The sequence below is a fragment of the Opisthocomus hoazin genome, chromosome 5 (assembly GCF_030867145.1).
Source record: "Opisthocomus hoazin isolate bOpiHoa1 chromosome 5, bOpiHoa1.hap1, whole genome shotgun sequence".
In the NCBI taxonomy this organism is placed as follows: Eukaryota; Metazoa; Chordata; class Aves; order Opisthocomiformes; family Opisthocomidae; genus Opisthocomus; species Opisthocomus hoazin.
Genome location: NC_134418.1, coordinates 54,527,085 through 54,543,765, shown reverse-complemented (window position 1 = coordinate 54,543,765; position 16,681 = coordinate 54,527,085). Strand labels below are relative to the sequence as shown.

The 16,681-nt window shown below is 45.4% G+C and overlaps 1 protein-coding gene across 7 annotated transcripts in view; it reads right to left on the bottom strand.

Moving 5' to 3' along the window:
- Positions 1 to 851: 851 nt before the first annotated feature.
- The window catches only part of SLC20A2 (solute carrier family 20 member 2), a 55,945-nt gene continuing 40,115 nt past the window's right edge, over positions 852 to 16,681 (bottom strand). For all 7 annotated transcript variants that reach the window (XM_075421329.1, XM_075421326.1, XM_075421324.1 and 4 more), the window contains 3 exons: positions 9,027 to 9,212; positions 8,246 to 8,330; positions 852 to 2,544 (listed from right to left, as the gene is read on the bottom strand). In XM_075421329.1, the coding sequence (XP_075277444.1) occupies positions 2,380 to 2,544; positions 8,246 to 8,330; positions 9,027 to 9,212 (436 nt within the window). In that variant the 3' untranslated portion in view covers positions 852 to 2,379. The remainder of the gene's footprint in view (positions 2,545 to 8,245; positions 8,331 to 9,026; positions 9,213 to 16,681) is intronic.

Below are 16,681 nucleotides of genomic sequence, written 5' to 3'. Positions count from 1 at the left end.
AAAGGACACCTCTGTGGCATGGAGAAAGTCAAGTTGGGTTTCCCATCTCCCTACAGATTAAAGGTTATTGTATTTGGGGCAGCAATATTTTGGAGATGCTTCCTTGCTGGCTATTTCCCTCATAACAGTTTTATTCATGAATGTGTGCGTCGACAGAAGCCCAGCACCGTGTGCTGGGGGATCATCACACACCCCTCGGAGCTGGCACAGCCCTCTGTGTGCTGCCTCTGCCTGGCAGGGCTGCAGCTGGGTCCCTGCCGGTGCGGTAAGAGAAGTCTGGTTTGTCTCTGCGGATAACACAAGGCGGCAAGCTGCTGGGCCACTGGGCAGGCGTTTGTTTGTGCAAGTGTGAAGACAGAGTGAGTCCTTCCACCCTTTTCCACAGGTCCCAAACTGCCTTCACGTGTTTACTGGCTGCTCTGGGCACTCAGCCACTGCTCATCGGTCCCACTTGTTTGCCAGTGCTATGTATACCACGGCTCTTAGGGGCTCAGAGGCGTTGGAAACGAGCTCCATGGTGCTGCAGCGATGGGGGGTGCTTACAGAGCCCCAGAAGGGAGGATTAGGGTTGGGAGGAGGCAGTTGGAGCCAGCGAGAGCCCGGTGAAGCTCCCGAACTTCGCTGGGGAGATGCCCGCGAGCCAAGCCCCGGGCAGGGCGAGGGCTGGGGCAGGAAGAAAATGGAGGTTTCGTCAGTGCCGCATAGAGAGCAGTTTCATCCCCACCGACCCCGGCAGACAAAGAACAACAGACAGTGGATGCCAAGGAGAAGGTTCTAGCTGCCCGCGGAGTCTTCCCATTACAGCTGGCATGGCTGAGTAACGTTCACAAAACCCAAGAGGCAAACAGTGATAGGGGCTGTTTATCTTTTTATTATAAATTTAGTATGAATGACCAATGGAAAAGTCACAATGGAGTACCAAGAACATTTTATCAAAATTTTAGCAGCATTTAAACAGTAATAGATTCCCAACCTCCTTTGGGCACCCCTTGCCCTTTGCCTCCCACCCACATAACAGTAACCTTCACCCAGATGTGCTTTCCAAAGGCGTGCAGGGGATGTAAGCTAGCCATCTCCCCCTGAGCTGCCACGAAGCAGTCTTACCCCAAATGCTGGTTACCACGCAGCCTCTACCCACGCAGGGCCAGGCTCCCGTCCCCTCCTCGGGGCCGGCAGCACGGCGGGCGGCTGGTGGGCTGTGGCATGGGACAGGACTCGCTGGGGGGGACCCAGCATCTTCTTGCGTCCTCACCATGCTCCTCACGCCAGCCCCTGTGCGGGTCAGCCCTCCCACAGGCGCCCATACCTTCAACCACAAAACCCGGGCTAAGCCCGTTTCCTATCCGCTGCTGCCCTTCGCTTCTGCACGTGGGGGTGCCGTGCACCCCGCGGTCCTGCTGCTGCACCCGAGAGTGTGTGGCTGTGGCTGGATGGACAGAACAAGGGGCGACTGATGGTCCGTTCTCCTGCCGGAACTGACAGCAGGGCATCCGGGAGCTCGGACTTGAAGGGGAAAAGTTGAAGGTGAGCAGTAAGATACTTCAACCCACAGAATGAAGTCAGTCTACTATCAGCTAATGTGGAGAGCCGTGGTCTACCTACTAAGTAACGAGAAGTAACTTTTTTGTGTGCTTTTTTTTTTTTAAAGTTACATTAAGACATGAACAGTACTATCCCAGCCTGACTGGCGGGACCTTGGTGAAAACAACGTTGAATTAGAGGTGGGGAAACACAACACATGCCCACACGTGGAGACAACAACATAATATCGATAAGCTATTCCCCTGCTTCTTTGGTACTTCCTAAACTTTCTTATCCAAAATATATCAGGGAAACGCACCATTTAAAAGTTACTGTTTGTAAGTATTTACACAGCCGTAACCATCACGCTATGATACACAAAGATCAACATGATATGAACAGTTATTTTATGAAAAGAACTTCTGCACATTCTATTTTGTTCCAGTATCTTAATACCTTTAAAAAAATTCATGTTACGTAGTCCTGTACCTCACTTCTTCTCGTATCAAATGGACAAGAAACATTTCCTAATCCATACGCTTCTTCAAAAGATTAAAAAATTGCCACCAAAATGATACACTATGTACAAATTTTACTAAATATTAAATCCTAGGCAATTATTTTCACCCCACTGATAATATAACTTAGGTATTGTTACCTACTATATGCATATATATTTCTTTAATATATAAGAAATGGCACCACATCACCATGTCACCAGTATGACACATTGTTATGTACAGTAGATAAGAAGTTAGATATGGAAGATGGATCCTCTCCAACTGGCTCTTTCATGGGAACGCTTCTCCCCTCGGTAGCAGCTTGGCCGTTTCCCCTTTTCCCAGCGGAGGAGGCTCTTCAGACGTAAGGCAAGATCCCGTACATCAGCAGCGCCATCACCCCGGCGCTGAACAAGCCGGCCACCGGCACAGTCACAAACCACGCCAGGAAGATGTTGCGGAACAGGCGCCAGTCAACGGCTTTCTTGGAGCGGATCCAGCCGACGGCCACCACGGAGCCGACCTTGGGAGCGCAGGCAAGAGAGAGGGAGACAATATGTGAAGTGCAGGTCTGAGTGCCCGTAACATGCCCATGGCCACACCAATGCCAGTCAGCTGATACCAGGCAATGCTCTGACATAAAGGAGCCCTGATGATGGCTCTGTTCTGGTGTGGTGGCAGGAGGGTGACAATTCCAGGGTGCCTTAACCTTTATTTTAGAATGATCTCCTGTTTTTCATGGGTCTCAGGGTCAGCCAAAGGAGAATAAATACATCTGTGGGTTCTTCTCCACCCTGCTAGCTCCCGGACCAGCCAGGAGGGCAACCGAGGCAGCCCTCCACCTGCCCAGCGCCTGACTCGGTCTGTAGGGGGGAGGGCAAGTGCCTACGAAGTCTGGCCAGACTGCGGTCGAAATCATGAAAACACCGGGCAAGTTGTTTTTAAGGCTCTTCCAGAGAGTATGGCATGGGGCAGGTCGGGATGGCTTGTATGGGTCCCGTCCCACCTGCCTGTCCTCTTGCTGGTTTGGGATGTCCTACCTGTTCACCTTGCAGCTGCTGAACCTCTGCAGCTTATAGCCTGGCATACAGGGCTGATTCCAAACAGCACCTATATATTTCAATACTGCGGGCTATAAACAGGACAGCAACAGCCAAAAAAGCAGCTGAGCCCACCCTGTAACAGCAGTGGTAACTTGGCAGGGGCAGACAGACAGCGCAAGGACAGACCCAGTACAGCTGCCCTCCACCAAACTCATCAGCCCAAGCCCTCCGAGGAAAACCAACCCCTCTGGACCAGCCAGCCAAGCAAAGCATCCGGAGCTAAAATCCTCCCTGGGGACAAAGACATCAGCCTGATGCTATGGGGCATGCAAACTGCATGGACATCAAGAGGTCTGGCTTCAGGTGGGGAACAGATAAACCACCAAAATATCCTTCAAAGGCACTGCTACTAGGGCGGCTGGGTAGATCAGTGTTTTTGAAGACAAAACACACTGTGGCATGAGCAAAGCTACCTTTTCTTCCTTCAAATGTGTTTTCAGTTAGTAAGCTCAGGTATAAACCCAGCATATTATTTTTTAAGAAACTGGACTGAAAAAAACATCTCCGGTGAAAAATTACGCATAACCTTCAGAAACGCAGTTTTCTTTCTGCCCGGGAAGCGGCCCTCCATGCCGTTAACAAAAACTGTGTAAATCAGTGCAAGTCTATTCAAAGCACATGGTAAAGCAGCATGAAATGTGGAAGGAATATCCTGTTTTGAAGGAAAGGAAACTCCAAGACATGGCTGGGCTTTTGCTCCTTGAAATGCCATCCCTGCCTCCTCTTCCCTGCTTGTTTTCTTAATGGGAGTATCAGTCCCTGCCTATGGATTAGACGATGGGCTGCTCCCCATGTGCGGAGCCAGAAAAACAATAAATGCTGGGAGGACAGGGAAGCAGGGAGAGATAGGATGGGGATATTGAATCCGCATCTTTTGTTAACACCTGTTTGACTTCCAATCTCCTGTTTAACATTTCTTTTTGGAGAAAAGAGTTATTTGAGGGAGATCCTGTCACTCTAGGGAAATAAGACTCAAAAGTGCCTGTGACAGAACAAGGAAAAACTAAACTTCATATTCTAGGATTGAAAAGGTCTTGGTCTAAAGCTTGATCCAATAAGGAAATCTGTTGGGTAACATTTCATCTGAATATCCTCTGAGTGGACAACATGCTGTTCTGTATTTAGGAGGTGTAAGTGTATTTAGGAGGTGCCTAGCTAAAAGGAACCTCACACTTCTGAACTATATCAAAGCATTAACCCAAGGAAACAGCGCTTGGTTTTTCAGCAGCTCAGCTGTTAGGCTCTGATCTACATTTTGCATGCCCTCAGCATCAGTTTGTCATGCTTGCAACAAGAAGCATTGCTTATTGAGCGCGCCTGCAGTCTACGTACGATAATCTCCGAGTCCTTCCTGAAATTTAAAAGGTATCAGCAATGATGGCATTGGTAATCTGTTATAAACATTATTAAAGTTTAGTTTATTAATAGTGATTTTGATGGATTAGAGGTTAGGAGAGTAGCTAAAACTTGGTTGTAGGGACACTACACCGTCTGCAGGATTTCAGATGGTATCTACTTTGAGATTGGTTTGAAACCAGTGCAGTTTGCCTTCAGTATGCTCTGCTTAAAGCATTACAGAAATGCTTTTGTCTCTCTTGATCCTGTGCAATGGCATATCACACTAACACAGAGAACGTGATAATTCCATCATAGCAACGCAGAAAATATTTTTCAAAACCCCAAAATCATAATAGCAAAACAGAGCTGACAGTATGACCTCAGCAAAGTCGCTTTTGCACACAAAAATCATTTAACTCCTGTGCTCAAATTTTATCCGAATGTGAACACGTTCAATCTGTTACAGCTGAGAAAGGCCTGTTTATTTCTACATCTCATATCTTAGAATTAACAACACAATTATGTGTAAGATTCAGTATGATCACTCGCCTACCTGGGCAGCAGAAAGGCAAGGTAAGCATTCACTCCGCACCGGCTTTTCAGTGCTAAATTCCCAGGGAGGGTGAATGGGTGCAGGCAGAGCAACGGGGCTACTGTGTTCAGACTCACAAATTCCCTTGGAGGCTCAAAAGGTTAGGTCTTTCCCTCAGGCCCTCCTGACTTGGAGGCTTTCAGAGGGACTGTCCTCTCCCCTTTAACTCGTGGCAAGGACGAAGGTGTAGTTCAGGCTCTCAGCAGGCACTGAGGGTGGCAAAGCTGCTGGGCTGTAGATTTAGGACAGGCATATCGGGTGGCGGCTACCTCATGTGGACCAAAGCCTCTGATGTAGGACCGAATGCAACTCCTGATCTGAGAGGGCTTGATGAATATTTCCCAGAAGCTAATGCTTTTCTTCCTAGTACTAATCCCCAGTTTGCCACTGCATCTGCTCCAAGACCTGAAAAATGCGTCCCAGAGCTTGCCTTCATACCTGGTCTCCATTTTTCATCATACTCTATAGTTTCACCTCAAAAAGGTCTCACTCCACCTAAGGTGTTTCACACTGTTTCTTCTTTGCCATCAGTCATCCAGTTGCTTCATGTTCAGTTTACTGACACCCCTTTGGTAGGGCTCCCACTTCAGCAAACGCTACTTTGCTGTGGAGCAAATGTTGGGGAAAAGAGTAATTCCTACTCCCTGATGCTAGAGGCTTAGGACTAGGTCATCTTGAACCCATTTTCTTTTCAATTGCTAGGGTGAAATTTTTCTGCTGTTTTTTAAGAAGGCATTTCTGTCTCAGTGGCTGAGAGCACTTTCAGAGAGGCATTTTCCCATGGAGTAAACGATATACAATAGTTCTTTTATTCCTTCACAGGGCTCTCGAAGAAAACAATGAAAACATCTCTTACAAGTGTTTGCTTTATCTTGTGTTGATCACTTAGGTTCTTTCAACTCAGGATCTCATTTCGCCGAAACACAGAGTCAGTTATATTAATGTGACATCTTTGAACAGTCTAATCTTATTGTGAATTGGATCTCCCCACTAAGAATGATCCATCTAATGAGATACAGCAAACTACAGAGAGCAGACACAGACTAACCACATTAACTGCTTTTATGGAAGTATCCTTTAAAAATAATTATTTTGCTCTGCAGTTAGAAAAGACCAAGCTTTTAACTGCATTGATTCAATGAATACCTCCTAATGCCACCCTCTCATTAGCTTATGGCTTCCAAGACATTTTCCTTTTAAATTCAGTCTATTTGTCTGCACCAAAATGTATTTTCTCTTTTACAACAGTTGGCTAGAGGTGCATCAGGCATGCAACTTGGATAATCAAAGCTGTATTATTCTCCCTGGCAACTTCTTCAGCACGCATTTCATATACCAATCAGCTTAAAGGGAGGTGGTTTCAGGCTAGCGTTTTTAGAAGTGGATCACTTTGTTTTCATTTTTCCCCTCCCTGCCTGATTCAGAGGAACCAGAGTTCGGCCAGTGCCAGGAAATCTGAACCTCCTTTCAGAGCAGCTCAGTCTTGGCTGCTTCTCAAAGAGCTCTACAGCAGAAGAAAGAAATGATTTTGCAATAGAGGAAGGCTTTCTGAAGAAATGGTTTTCACCAGAAAAAGGCTGATTGAACCAACTTGGGGCGTTTCGCAGGATGTGTGAATTTCATTGACTCTTTCACTGGAAACCAGGTCAATGTCACAGGCAAAGATGCTCGGCTTCTTGCCAGCCCGCCTGCCCTGCCATGGAGCAGTCAGCCCCGAAAACCTGCCTGCCCCAGCCTGAGCTGGAAGGGCTCCCCAGTCCCCAGGGTGCAGCAGTGAATCCTACAGGGGCTGGCTCTTGCAGAGCTTGGTGGTATGTCCCGAAGTGGAGGGGCTTTGCTGCTCTTGGGTCTCTGATTTTGGAGGGGCTTCCCCACGCCCTGCCAGAAGGTGATGGATACAGACAGCTCTGCGCATCCAAGAGCTTGGGAGTCCATGGGGAAGCAAAGGAACGAAAGACGGGATATCTGACTCGGGAATTTCCTGGGGGAACAGAATTCCAAATTCCCACTATGTTCTTTCAGCAGTGTAAATGTCCACATGCTCCCTGTTACCTACAAGCAATACAAATGTCTTCTCACACAGCATGTCATATGACACAAAGAAATTCTGCTTACTACCCAGCCTATATCTGTACTTCAAACTGGTCTTTTGTTTTTAAAAAAAGCCAACAACCTTGTTCAAAAAACTAATTACAAGGGCCGGATTCTGTATTATAACGCACAAAAGTGAGGACAAGTTGGTTCAAAAGAAGAAAGATGTTAAAATATTAGCTTAATGATGTAGCAGTGTTTTTCATACAGGTGGCTCTAAAATATGTGTAACTGGGATCACACAAACTACGAGTCTACATTATTTTAATATGTCTATATTAGTTCATACTACCACGTAAGGGTGAAAGATGTTCCAGACTTTTGTGCAATTACTTATAATGCTGACTTTGCTTAGCCGTACTGGCTTTAAAAGCAGTCCTCTTCATTTTGCGATCGCTGTCTGCACGGCGCATCGCATAGTGAAGGCAATCTGCAGCAATCGGTATCTCCCGTATTTTGTTATGGATTGTCCTAGTGATGTGATTTACTGATGCGATCACTGCAAACTCCAATACCTTGCAATGGGTGGAGCTTATTGGAATACCCACATTTGAGGCTACAAGTACCGTTAGCGCACACATTACTTCAATGCAAAATCCACTGTGAAGAAATAAAAAAAAAAAGGACAAATGGAAAACCTGTAGTAACAGAGTTATATGCAGGAAATCCCATGCCATGCACTTATCAAGAAAGTGAAGTATAAATGATGAATGGTGCGCAGCCTCTGAACAAGGGAGAAATGCTACCCGACCAGGTTCAAATGGCACTGTCAGAGGAAACCAGGTTCTTCCTTGTAATCATTTGCTTTAAAATTGAGGTCACGTTTTTGTAAGTGCTGTTTTTCTTTAACCACAGCTACAGAGTTCACGCTGTGCCTGACTGCAGTGACTTCACTGTGACAACTCCGATGTGTTTTTTGGAAGCCTGATTATTTCCCAATGTCACTGGCAGGACCAAGACGCGCTGACGCGCCTACGCCTAACCATCCTCCACGAGCGGCTGTTTTCCCCTCACCGTGCCATCATCCCTGGCTCGAGCGACACAGTTTTATGATGAATAGTCCAGACTGCCGTGACTGCAGTCGCTGGGCAAAGGCATACCTTGCAGTGTGTAGTACTGACAGGAAGTCCAACATTGGAAGCTACCACAACTGTGAACGCCGAAGCCAACTCAATAGTGAATCCACTGCAGGAAGCATAAGAAAACACTTCACAATCACTCTTTGCATCAGCTCGGACTGATACCGTGCAGCGTGCCGAAGTCTTACCCGTATCTTCTTTCGACTGTTTTATCTCCGACTGATTTTTGTCACAGGAATAAGTTAAGAGAATAAGGAAGGGCTGAATAACGGGAACGGCACAGGCTAGTCATCTGCAGCAACCCGGCTGCGCAGCTCATCACATCAGGGACTGTTACTACCCTACGCTGCGGTGAATCATGCCTAATTAGTAATTTGGTTAAGCACCAGCAGAGGTCGAGTATGCATTAAGGATGAAAATTACTGCAATGAATACATATGGTTTCAATAGTCTGAAGCACACTGCTGGGAAAGCCACTGTAATCTTGCCATTTCCAAATGCACTGGCTACCACATCAGCAGAAGACTGTTCATGGAGACCTCTACGCCTCAAAATACATTCATTATTAATTCACATAGTTATCTTTTCTTCCTTTCTCTTTCTCATTCTTTCTTTCTCTCCTTTTCCTCTTTTTTTTTCTTTCATTTTTCAGAAAGACAGAGAAGTCAAAGCCAGTTTATCATTAAAATCAAAGCACAGCAAATGCAGCAAACTGCATTACAAAAAAAATACTGGAGCAGCAATTTCTCAGTTAGGTTCACACACAAAGTTCACATGATCATAATGACAACTGTGTACCTACCTTGATGGTGTGATTGGAGTGAGGTCTTTACCCATGGTCTGGATAACTCTTCTACCCCAGACCCAGAGACCCACACAGATCCCAACTCCTCCATAAAACAGCAGCCAGACGGGAGTCGATGCTTCTTGCATTACACCACCTTGCTCATAGATAAGCCAGAGTGCGACAAGGGGACCAATTGCATTGCTGGAGAAACAGAAAAACATTGCCTGAGTTATAAAAATGCACATAATTGCCTTGAAAGAAGTCTCTTATTTTCTGTGCGATTTTTCTTCATCGTGCGTGCAGCACTGCTCTGACTTGACCCTACAGGCAACACCCTTTCTCGCTTGGAAAGGCTGCAGCAGGAGACTCTTATCACGTTGCTTTTTCAGTTGTCACTTCATCGCTGTTAACTATAGTGAATGCTGAAAGGAATTTGTCTTTTACAAATTGTTTCCTGAGATGTCAGAGTTTGTAATACTTCACTATGTCTGTTCTGGGACAAAACCCAGTACACTCAGTACTGCGCTGAAATTATCTCAAAATTTACAATTCAAGAGCTCTACATCTTTAAAATTCAAGTATTAAATTAGCTCTTTTTGTCAAAGAGGGAAATTAATGAACAAAATTATCATCGCAGACAAGAAGATACAAATATAATCTAGTCTGACAACCTGTAACGCTTGGAGATATGATCAGAATGCAGACAGGAATGTGACTTAGTCCTCTTCATATGCGTTGTAGAGCTAGTTGGACTGGATCAGAGAGGACTCCTCGGTGACGCAGAGCTGGCATAAGCCCTTTTTGCTACCCTGCTGCTGCTATCTAGAAAAACACTGAAAGTCAGCAACACTGGAGTACCCACTCCTAATACAGGTCACCCAATATTGGTGGCTGGAGTCTCCAGTGCCTGGATGACTGACTGACTTCTGATTCTGTTTATTCTTCTAACTCTGTTTATTCTAAAAGAGCATAAAGTTTCTAGACATGAGAGTTAGAAGAAAAACTTGAAAGCTGGTATCCAGTTACTTTAGAAGCTTAAATATTGTCATGGTTTAACCAGGCAGCCAGCAACTAGGACCAGACAGCCGCTCGCTCACCCCTTCCCCCACAGCAGGATGAGGAGGAGAATGGACAAAAAGTAAAACTTGTGGGCTGAGATAAAGACAGTTTAATAAAACAACAAAGGAAAACACTACTATTACTAACAATAACAATAGTGAATATGCAACCCAAATGATATACAATACAATTTTTTTCCTCACTGCCCGACGACCAGTTGCATAGCCAGTCCCCGGGCAGCGATCGCGGAACACGGAACTTGCAGATTTTGTGAATTGCGCGAAACTCCTGAAAACAGACTGAACTCACAGAAAAGTTCGAACTCTCAGAAAAGGAGAACTCCTGCGCCCCGGCGAACCCCCATTCATAAACTGAGCATGACGCCCATGGTATGGAATATTTCCCTTGGCCAGCTTGGCTATCTGCCTGGCTGTGCTCCCTCCCAGCTCCTGCACACCTGCTCATCAGCTGAACATGGGAAACTGAAAAAAGTCCTTGATGGCATAGCAATAACTAAAAACATCAGTATTATCAACATTCTTCTTGTACGAAATCCAAAACACAGCAGCTATGGGGAGGAAAATTAACTCTATACCAGCTGAAACCAGGACAAATACTAGAAAGCACGTAAGAATTTTAACATCCCTTTTTTTTGCAGCTCATTTGCTAAAGTAAGTAGCTGCTTGGCCTGCTGAGCAGCATTTGTCCACAACCAAAAAAGCATAAGAAGTGAGGCAGCACTGCATTTACATCTAAATAATCATGAGAAGAGCAGAACAAACCTATCCAATGTCATTCAAAAAGTCTGAAAACCACGGGAAGCTCCCCTCTTTGTAAATGGATAAGGGGAGCGGGTCGCAGCGAGTGCCACAGGCAGGACTGACAGCTATGCTCGCCCTGCATCCAGGACCAGCTAAATTTAGTTCCTGGTCTCGCTCCAAAACACACAGATGGAGTAAGGGCTAGTTTTAACATCAAATGTTGTGCAAACCAGGCCACTGTAACCGACAGTTAATAATTTACTTAAATCCCATCTTTATCAGATACAAGGTGCTAGGGGCTGAACGCTAATCCCAAGAGACGAGGGTCCTCAGCACTGCAAAGCCTGGCGCATCTAAGCAACACAAGACCCTCCTCCTTTCTCCTGGTCCTTCAGAAACTGAGCTCTGACCTCTGAGAAGCAGTCCGGGAGCAAAGTAACTAGGAAGGAATTTTCCCCTATAAACATGCACAACAATATTCAAGCTGCAAGGCAAACAAAAATATTTAAAAATGCTCTTTGATATAAAAAGGAATTAACAATTCTTATGGATTTTGAGAAGGATGCTGGAAATAAATGAGCGAGCTAACATGGATAATAAAATCCAATGGGTACTGGATAGTATGGTGAAGATATGAATACACTTTAAATAATGATTTCCACTAGCAAAAATACTTTAAAATTCTGGTCTGATACTGTGTCCGAGTATGCATTTGATTTGTTGAGGTTTTGTGTGAGTGAAAGGACCATATATGAAAAATCCTCAGTGCCTAAATGCAAGAATTATTTTACCCTCAAGCCAAAAGAGATTCTTGATCAAAGCATTTCTAATATTTTTAAGTTGACCTGCAACGTCTTTGCCAGTGTTTTCAGGTGTGGGTTAAATTACTTGCACATTTAAATGCCTTGTTGTGCATAGAAAAAGAAAGGTAATTCACTATACATTCAACTGATGGATGCAGAAGGATGGATAAAGGCAGCTAAAACATTGATCAGATGAATAAAGGGAAGACTGATCATCCCTTCTTATTCTGCTGTACGGCCTGGGGACAGCCTCCCTGTTGAAAATAACAGGTACATTTGGAGCGAGCCGAGGCACTGATTCCTAACTCTTCTGAAGAGATTATGGATGGATATTTGTCAGTTCTAATGTAAATGGGAAGACAGAAAAACCTTCAAAAACTACAGCAGCAAACTATGCTCTTTTGTACCAAAATCCAGTTTTAATTATTTGCAAATGCTACACCTCTGTGAATCAACTAAGCTTAATCCTCGAAGAAAAGGTTATTTTCTTATTTGTGGCAACGGAAGGCAAGGCAAAACTCTGCTGACTTTTGCTCAGCCTCGGATAATCTGAGTGGCTGATGCTGCCCAGCAGACTGGAAGAGATGACGCTGGTGCCCACAGAGGCAGCACTTCTGATACCTTCCCTGCAGGAAAAGAAAGCAGAGGAGCACTGTATCCATATATGCTTGGAAAGGCAAAAAGGTAATTCACTGCATTTTTGATTGTGGGTATCTGCATCACTGGTTATCTGTACCAGAGAGACATTTCTCCTCTCCCTGTAAATCACGTTCAATGTGACCGAAATGTTCAGCTCCTAGGGTCAATGGCGTCTCCCAGCCCAAATACCTGCAAGTGGCTACCAACAGCCAGCAAACGGCAGTGGCACAGAGACGGTGACTCTGATCTACCACTGTCACCGCCCTTCGAAGGGCTCCTTCAGCTTCTGGATTTCTTCAGTAGGTCCAGTCTCAAGGTCTTGTGGTGTCAATGCTTCCTATGCCAATGGAGAACAGCTCCAGAAGAAGCCATCAGGCCTGTCCCACCACAAAACTGCCAGAAACTCACAATGAATGAGTCTGACTCACGAACTTCAAAGACTAGGATCTTGGTACTGCATACGTCTGCTTTGAGACATTACCACCATTATGTGCAATCAACCATCCTCGGGACTAGGAAGAGCTCATCGGTTAAAGACAACTAGTCCCAACAGGAAAGTAAGAGAGAAACAACACATCACAAAAAAAAGGCGTTGCTAGATAAGAGACTTTGCTTTGAGACCTTCTGCAGTTAACAGATGTCTCCTACAACTGAGTGACTAAGCAGATGAACCACGAGGACGCTGGCTAGATCAGGATGTGGCTTTCATAGTATTTCCTACTGGTTCTATCTCATTTGACTCAAGACATGACTAGCAGGAAAGCAGACCTCAAATCTTCCATGCATTTGGCTAAGACTTATTTCACAAGTCTATTTTCAAGAAGGAATTTTCTCTTACTCTCCCACGCAGCTCTTTTACTTGCCTTAACTAACTCTCCTTTGTGCTGGAGCTCCAAGTTTTATTTGTGGTAGTTCAGAGGGAGAAGAAAAAAGCCTGAGATGGTCACCTGGGGGCTCTGAACCCCTCTCCGCCTCTATCTAGACGTAATTGCCATTAGGTTCCTATGTAACTGAAATGCTTTCGAGGGAGTTACCGTATTTTTTAGCTATTGGGTTTAAAAGCCAAGATAAGCTACCCCTGTTGTGGTATTACTGTGATCTTGTACACCTAATATGCATTTTCCCATTGAGCACAAGAGGATGGCCATTACGAGTTAATTTTAGGATGAATTTATGAAACGTTATGCCATAAGAAGCCTAACTCTTGAGTCTACCGGTCGTGACGTGTATTCTCCATGTCCAGTATTTTTCACTCTGCCGGCCCTGTCACTCGCAGTGCGCAGGGCTTGGCAGCAGGGGCAGCGCGCGGGGGCTGTTTGCCTTCCCCGGAGGCACGATACGGGATGAAATGCCATCTACAGTAATGCCCGTGCTCACAGACGCGTGTCAGGGTGGATCAGCGAAGCGCTGCTGAGTGTTTCTGAAGTGCTGTCTGACCCTCATGATGATTTCGCTAGCTCTCTTGACTAACGTGAGTTGGCATGACTTCTCTTTTTCTGCTCTTTTGTGCCAGTTGAGAATCTGTCCCGCACTATTTATAAAGCTGTTGTGAAAGATAGCATTTGACAGTGAATTTGAACTATAAATAGAGTTGGCTTCTCCTCTCCTCTGTGAGACAGATAGTATTACCGACAAAATCCCCATCGCCCCCGTTCAGCTGTCATGAGACAGGCTTAGAAATTACAGTTTCCCATGCACACACACACACGAGCAGAGATTTTCAGGTGCCTTTGGGTCACAAGTCCAGGCCCTTCTCTGGAGGAACAAGCACTACAAACTTTTTTTTTACTTTTTTTTTCTTTTTTTAGCAAAAATTAAGGGGTTTCTTTTAGTAGTGGAAGGATGCCATCAACTGAATGCTCCATAGCCAAATCTCATCACGCTTCTCATAATATTTTATGATCTAGCACCATTGCTATTACCTCACTACTACTTATCTGAGGGGAGCAGTGAGTTGCACAAAAAGAAAATGTAAAGGTATTTGAATGCTACATTCTGAATAAGCTTTGAGTTATAATCCACGATCTACAGACTACTTGATGACTATGCTTTGATTCTCTGCTACCTGAAAAAGCAGACCGTGTTTTAGTCACTTTTTGTAGTTGAGTGAAATAAGCTTGACACATACATTATCACTGATTAAAACTGAATGACGAGCGAAACAGCCATCTGAGAAATCTATATTAGGCTTCAAATATTGCAAATATAATTACAAAATCCCCAGTCATTTGACTACTTCCCAAAACAGGATTTCACAAACGAGCTTTCCACTAGGAAAATAAGTGGGATGATATTTCTGAATATGCTGCAGTCACGCCTGGAGACATCATCCAGTTGAGTAAGGGTGCAAGAAAGACACGCCTCTATATACCAACAGGAAACAAAAATGCCATAATCTCCAGAGATCACAGATTATTGAGAGAGTTTTATCCTAATTCCAATAATTGAACAGTTTTGAAACAGTGCGTATATCATCGCGCAATAAAAGTGTGTCACAAATGACCCCTTTTTCCTATAATATCTAAGTATGAATACACAAGGGTGGTCCTGAAGTTCTCTGTGTGAAATTTAATTAGAGCAGCCACATTCAAATAATTTCTGCAGCAGGAGCTCAGCAAAACTAAGATCGCCTGCACAGCCGTGAAATGTCTGCAAGCAGGTTTCTCCTCCCTACAGCCCGTACCAGCTGAACCTCCGTAGGTACCGCCTGCACCTCGGCACCCCAGCCTGCGGTCACCCTGTCCAGCAGGAGCATCACGGCTCCTGCCACCATCCAGATAACAAACCACCTTCTTTCACGGCTGAAATACATGAGCCCAGCGTAGATGCCTGCTCACACAAGCAAGGGCACACAGCTCCTTCTGTCATCCCCAGGGTTTCTACTGTGACAGCAGGAACGATGGCCTGAGGCGGGGGGTAGGAAGGGACAGAAGAGGCTACCCATTTATAGGAGAAGGAATCTGTATAAGACTAAACACACACACAGACAGGTCTGTAGAAGCACAAGGCTCAGGCTTTTGTTCACACAATAAACAAAAGATTTTAATCAGCAAACCTCACACCAACCTACAGCTTCCCGTGGGTCATCCTGCTTTGATTGCAAGAATTTGAGGAGTAACAAGCTCCAGAGGCTGCTGGAGTCAACAAAAGCATCTTCCCCTTTGCTTGGATGGGCTGTGGGGCCGATGCATCGTTTGCTCATAGCTTGCTCATTCCCAACCCAGCAGCAAAGCAGCCACAGTCGCCGTTGTGCTGAGCACAGGAGATAGCTATGGGGTTAGCAAGTCCTCTCTAGCCATTTCCAAAATAGCCTGCCCAACCGCCCTTGTTTTTGGGAACTAGTTAACTCGGACATGCTTCCAGACTTTGAAATGCAGCATAAAGCCTACAGCTTCAGCGACTAACCCGCTGCCTGCACTTATACAGGTAGGCTGCCGCGGCTGCAGCACTGAGCTCTGGATCATCACGATTCCTGCTGAACCAGCCTATATTTACAGAACATAAGCTCAGTCCAACTCAACCATAGGTGCATATAATCCCTGCCAGCCAACAAAACCCAGCCTCCCGGCCTCTCTGGAAAGCTGGCTCTGAACAAGCATTTAGGAAGCTGGCAGTTCTCCTTGTGTCACGCTCCTGGCCCAGGTCTTTTTTTCCATCCTGCCCTTTTTATTCTCCTGTTGCTCTTGCAATGACCTGACGTGCTCCTTTTGTGCGCGGCTGCTGAGCCAGTAGGACCTGCTCACTTGGCGCCGCTAATTAAGTTCAACAACAACAATTTTTTCAGCAGTTCTGTCCCAACACATTTAGTCGGGATTTAAAATTCTTTAGATTTCATTCAGCCCATGTGCATGATGGTGTCACAAGGCTCTCAGCTCGTCTCAGTGAGTCCCAGCCCTGGAAGGGCTCCAGCATCCTTGACACAGCACATATAAGCTCTGCAGCAGGGGGGTAGGAGGGGATGGTCTGAACAAAACAGTCACCCAAATAAGGAGTTACCATGACTCCCTGTTTCTTTTAACACACAACTGCACCGGCCAGGATCCCTGCTGATGTCAGCCTAAACAGGAGCCCTGACATCAGCTCCTACAGCAAAGATGGCTGGCATCATTACAATGTTATAATGTATCATCTTGGAAGAAATTTGGGTCTAGCTACCCTTATTATGAGTTAGTTCTGCAGTCAAAAGCAAAATACTAATTTAACTCTTCCAGGTCCAAGGGAAAAGCCCGAACAATGAAACAAGGGAGATCTCCTCTGCATGGTTTTTTGCCCACTAAAGTGCTATCCAAACTATATGGGGCACTTCTGCTCCATAAAGTGTTGCTGAGCTGCATCATGGTTCAGTCTGTATCGTATGCCTCATACTTAAATATGCTCTAAAACAGGTCAATCATTTAACCACTTGCGG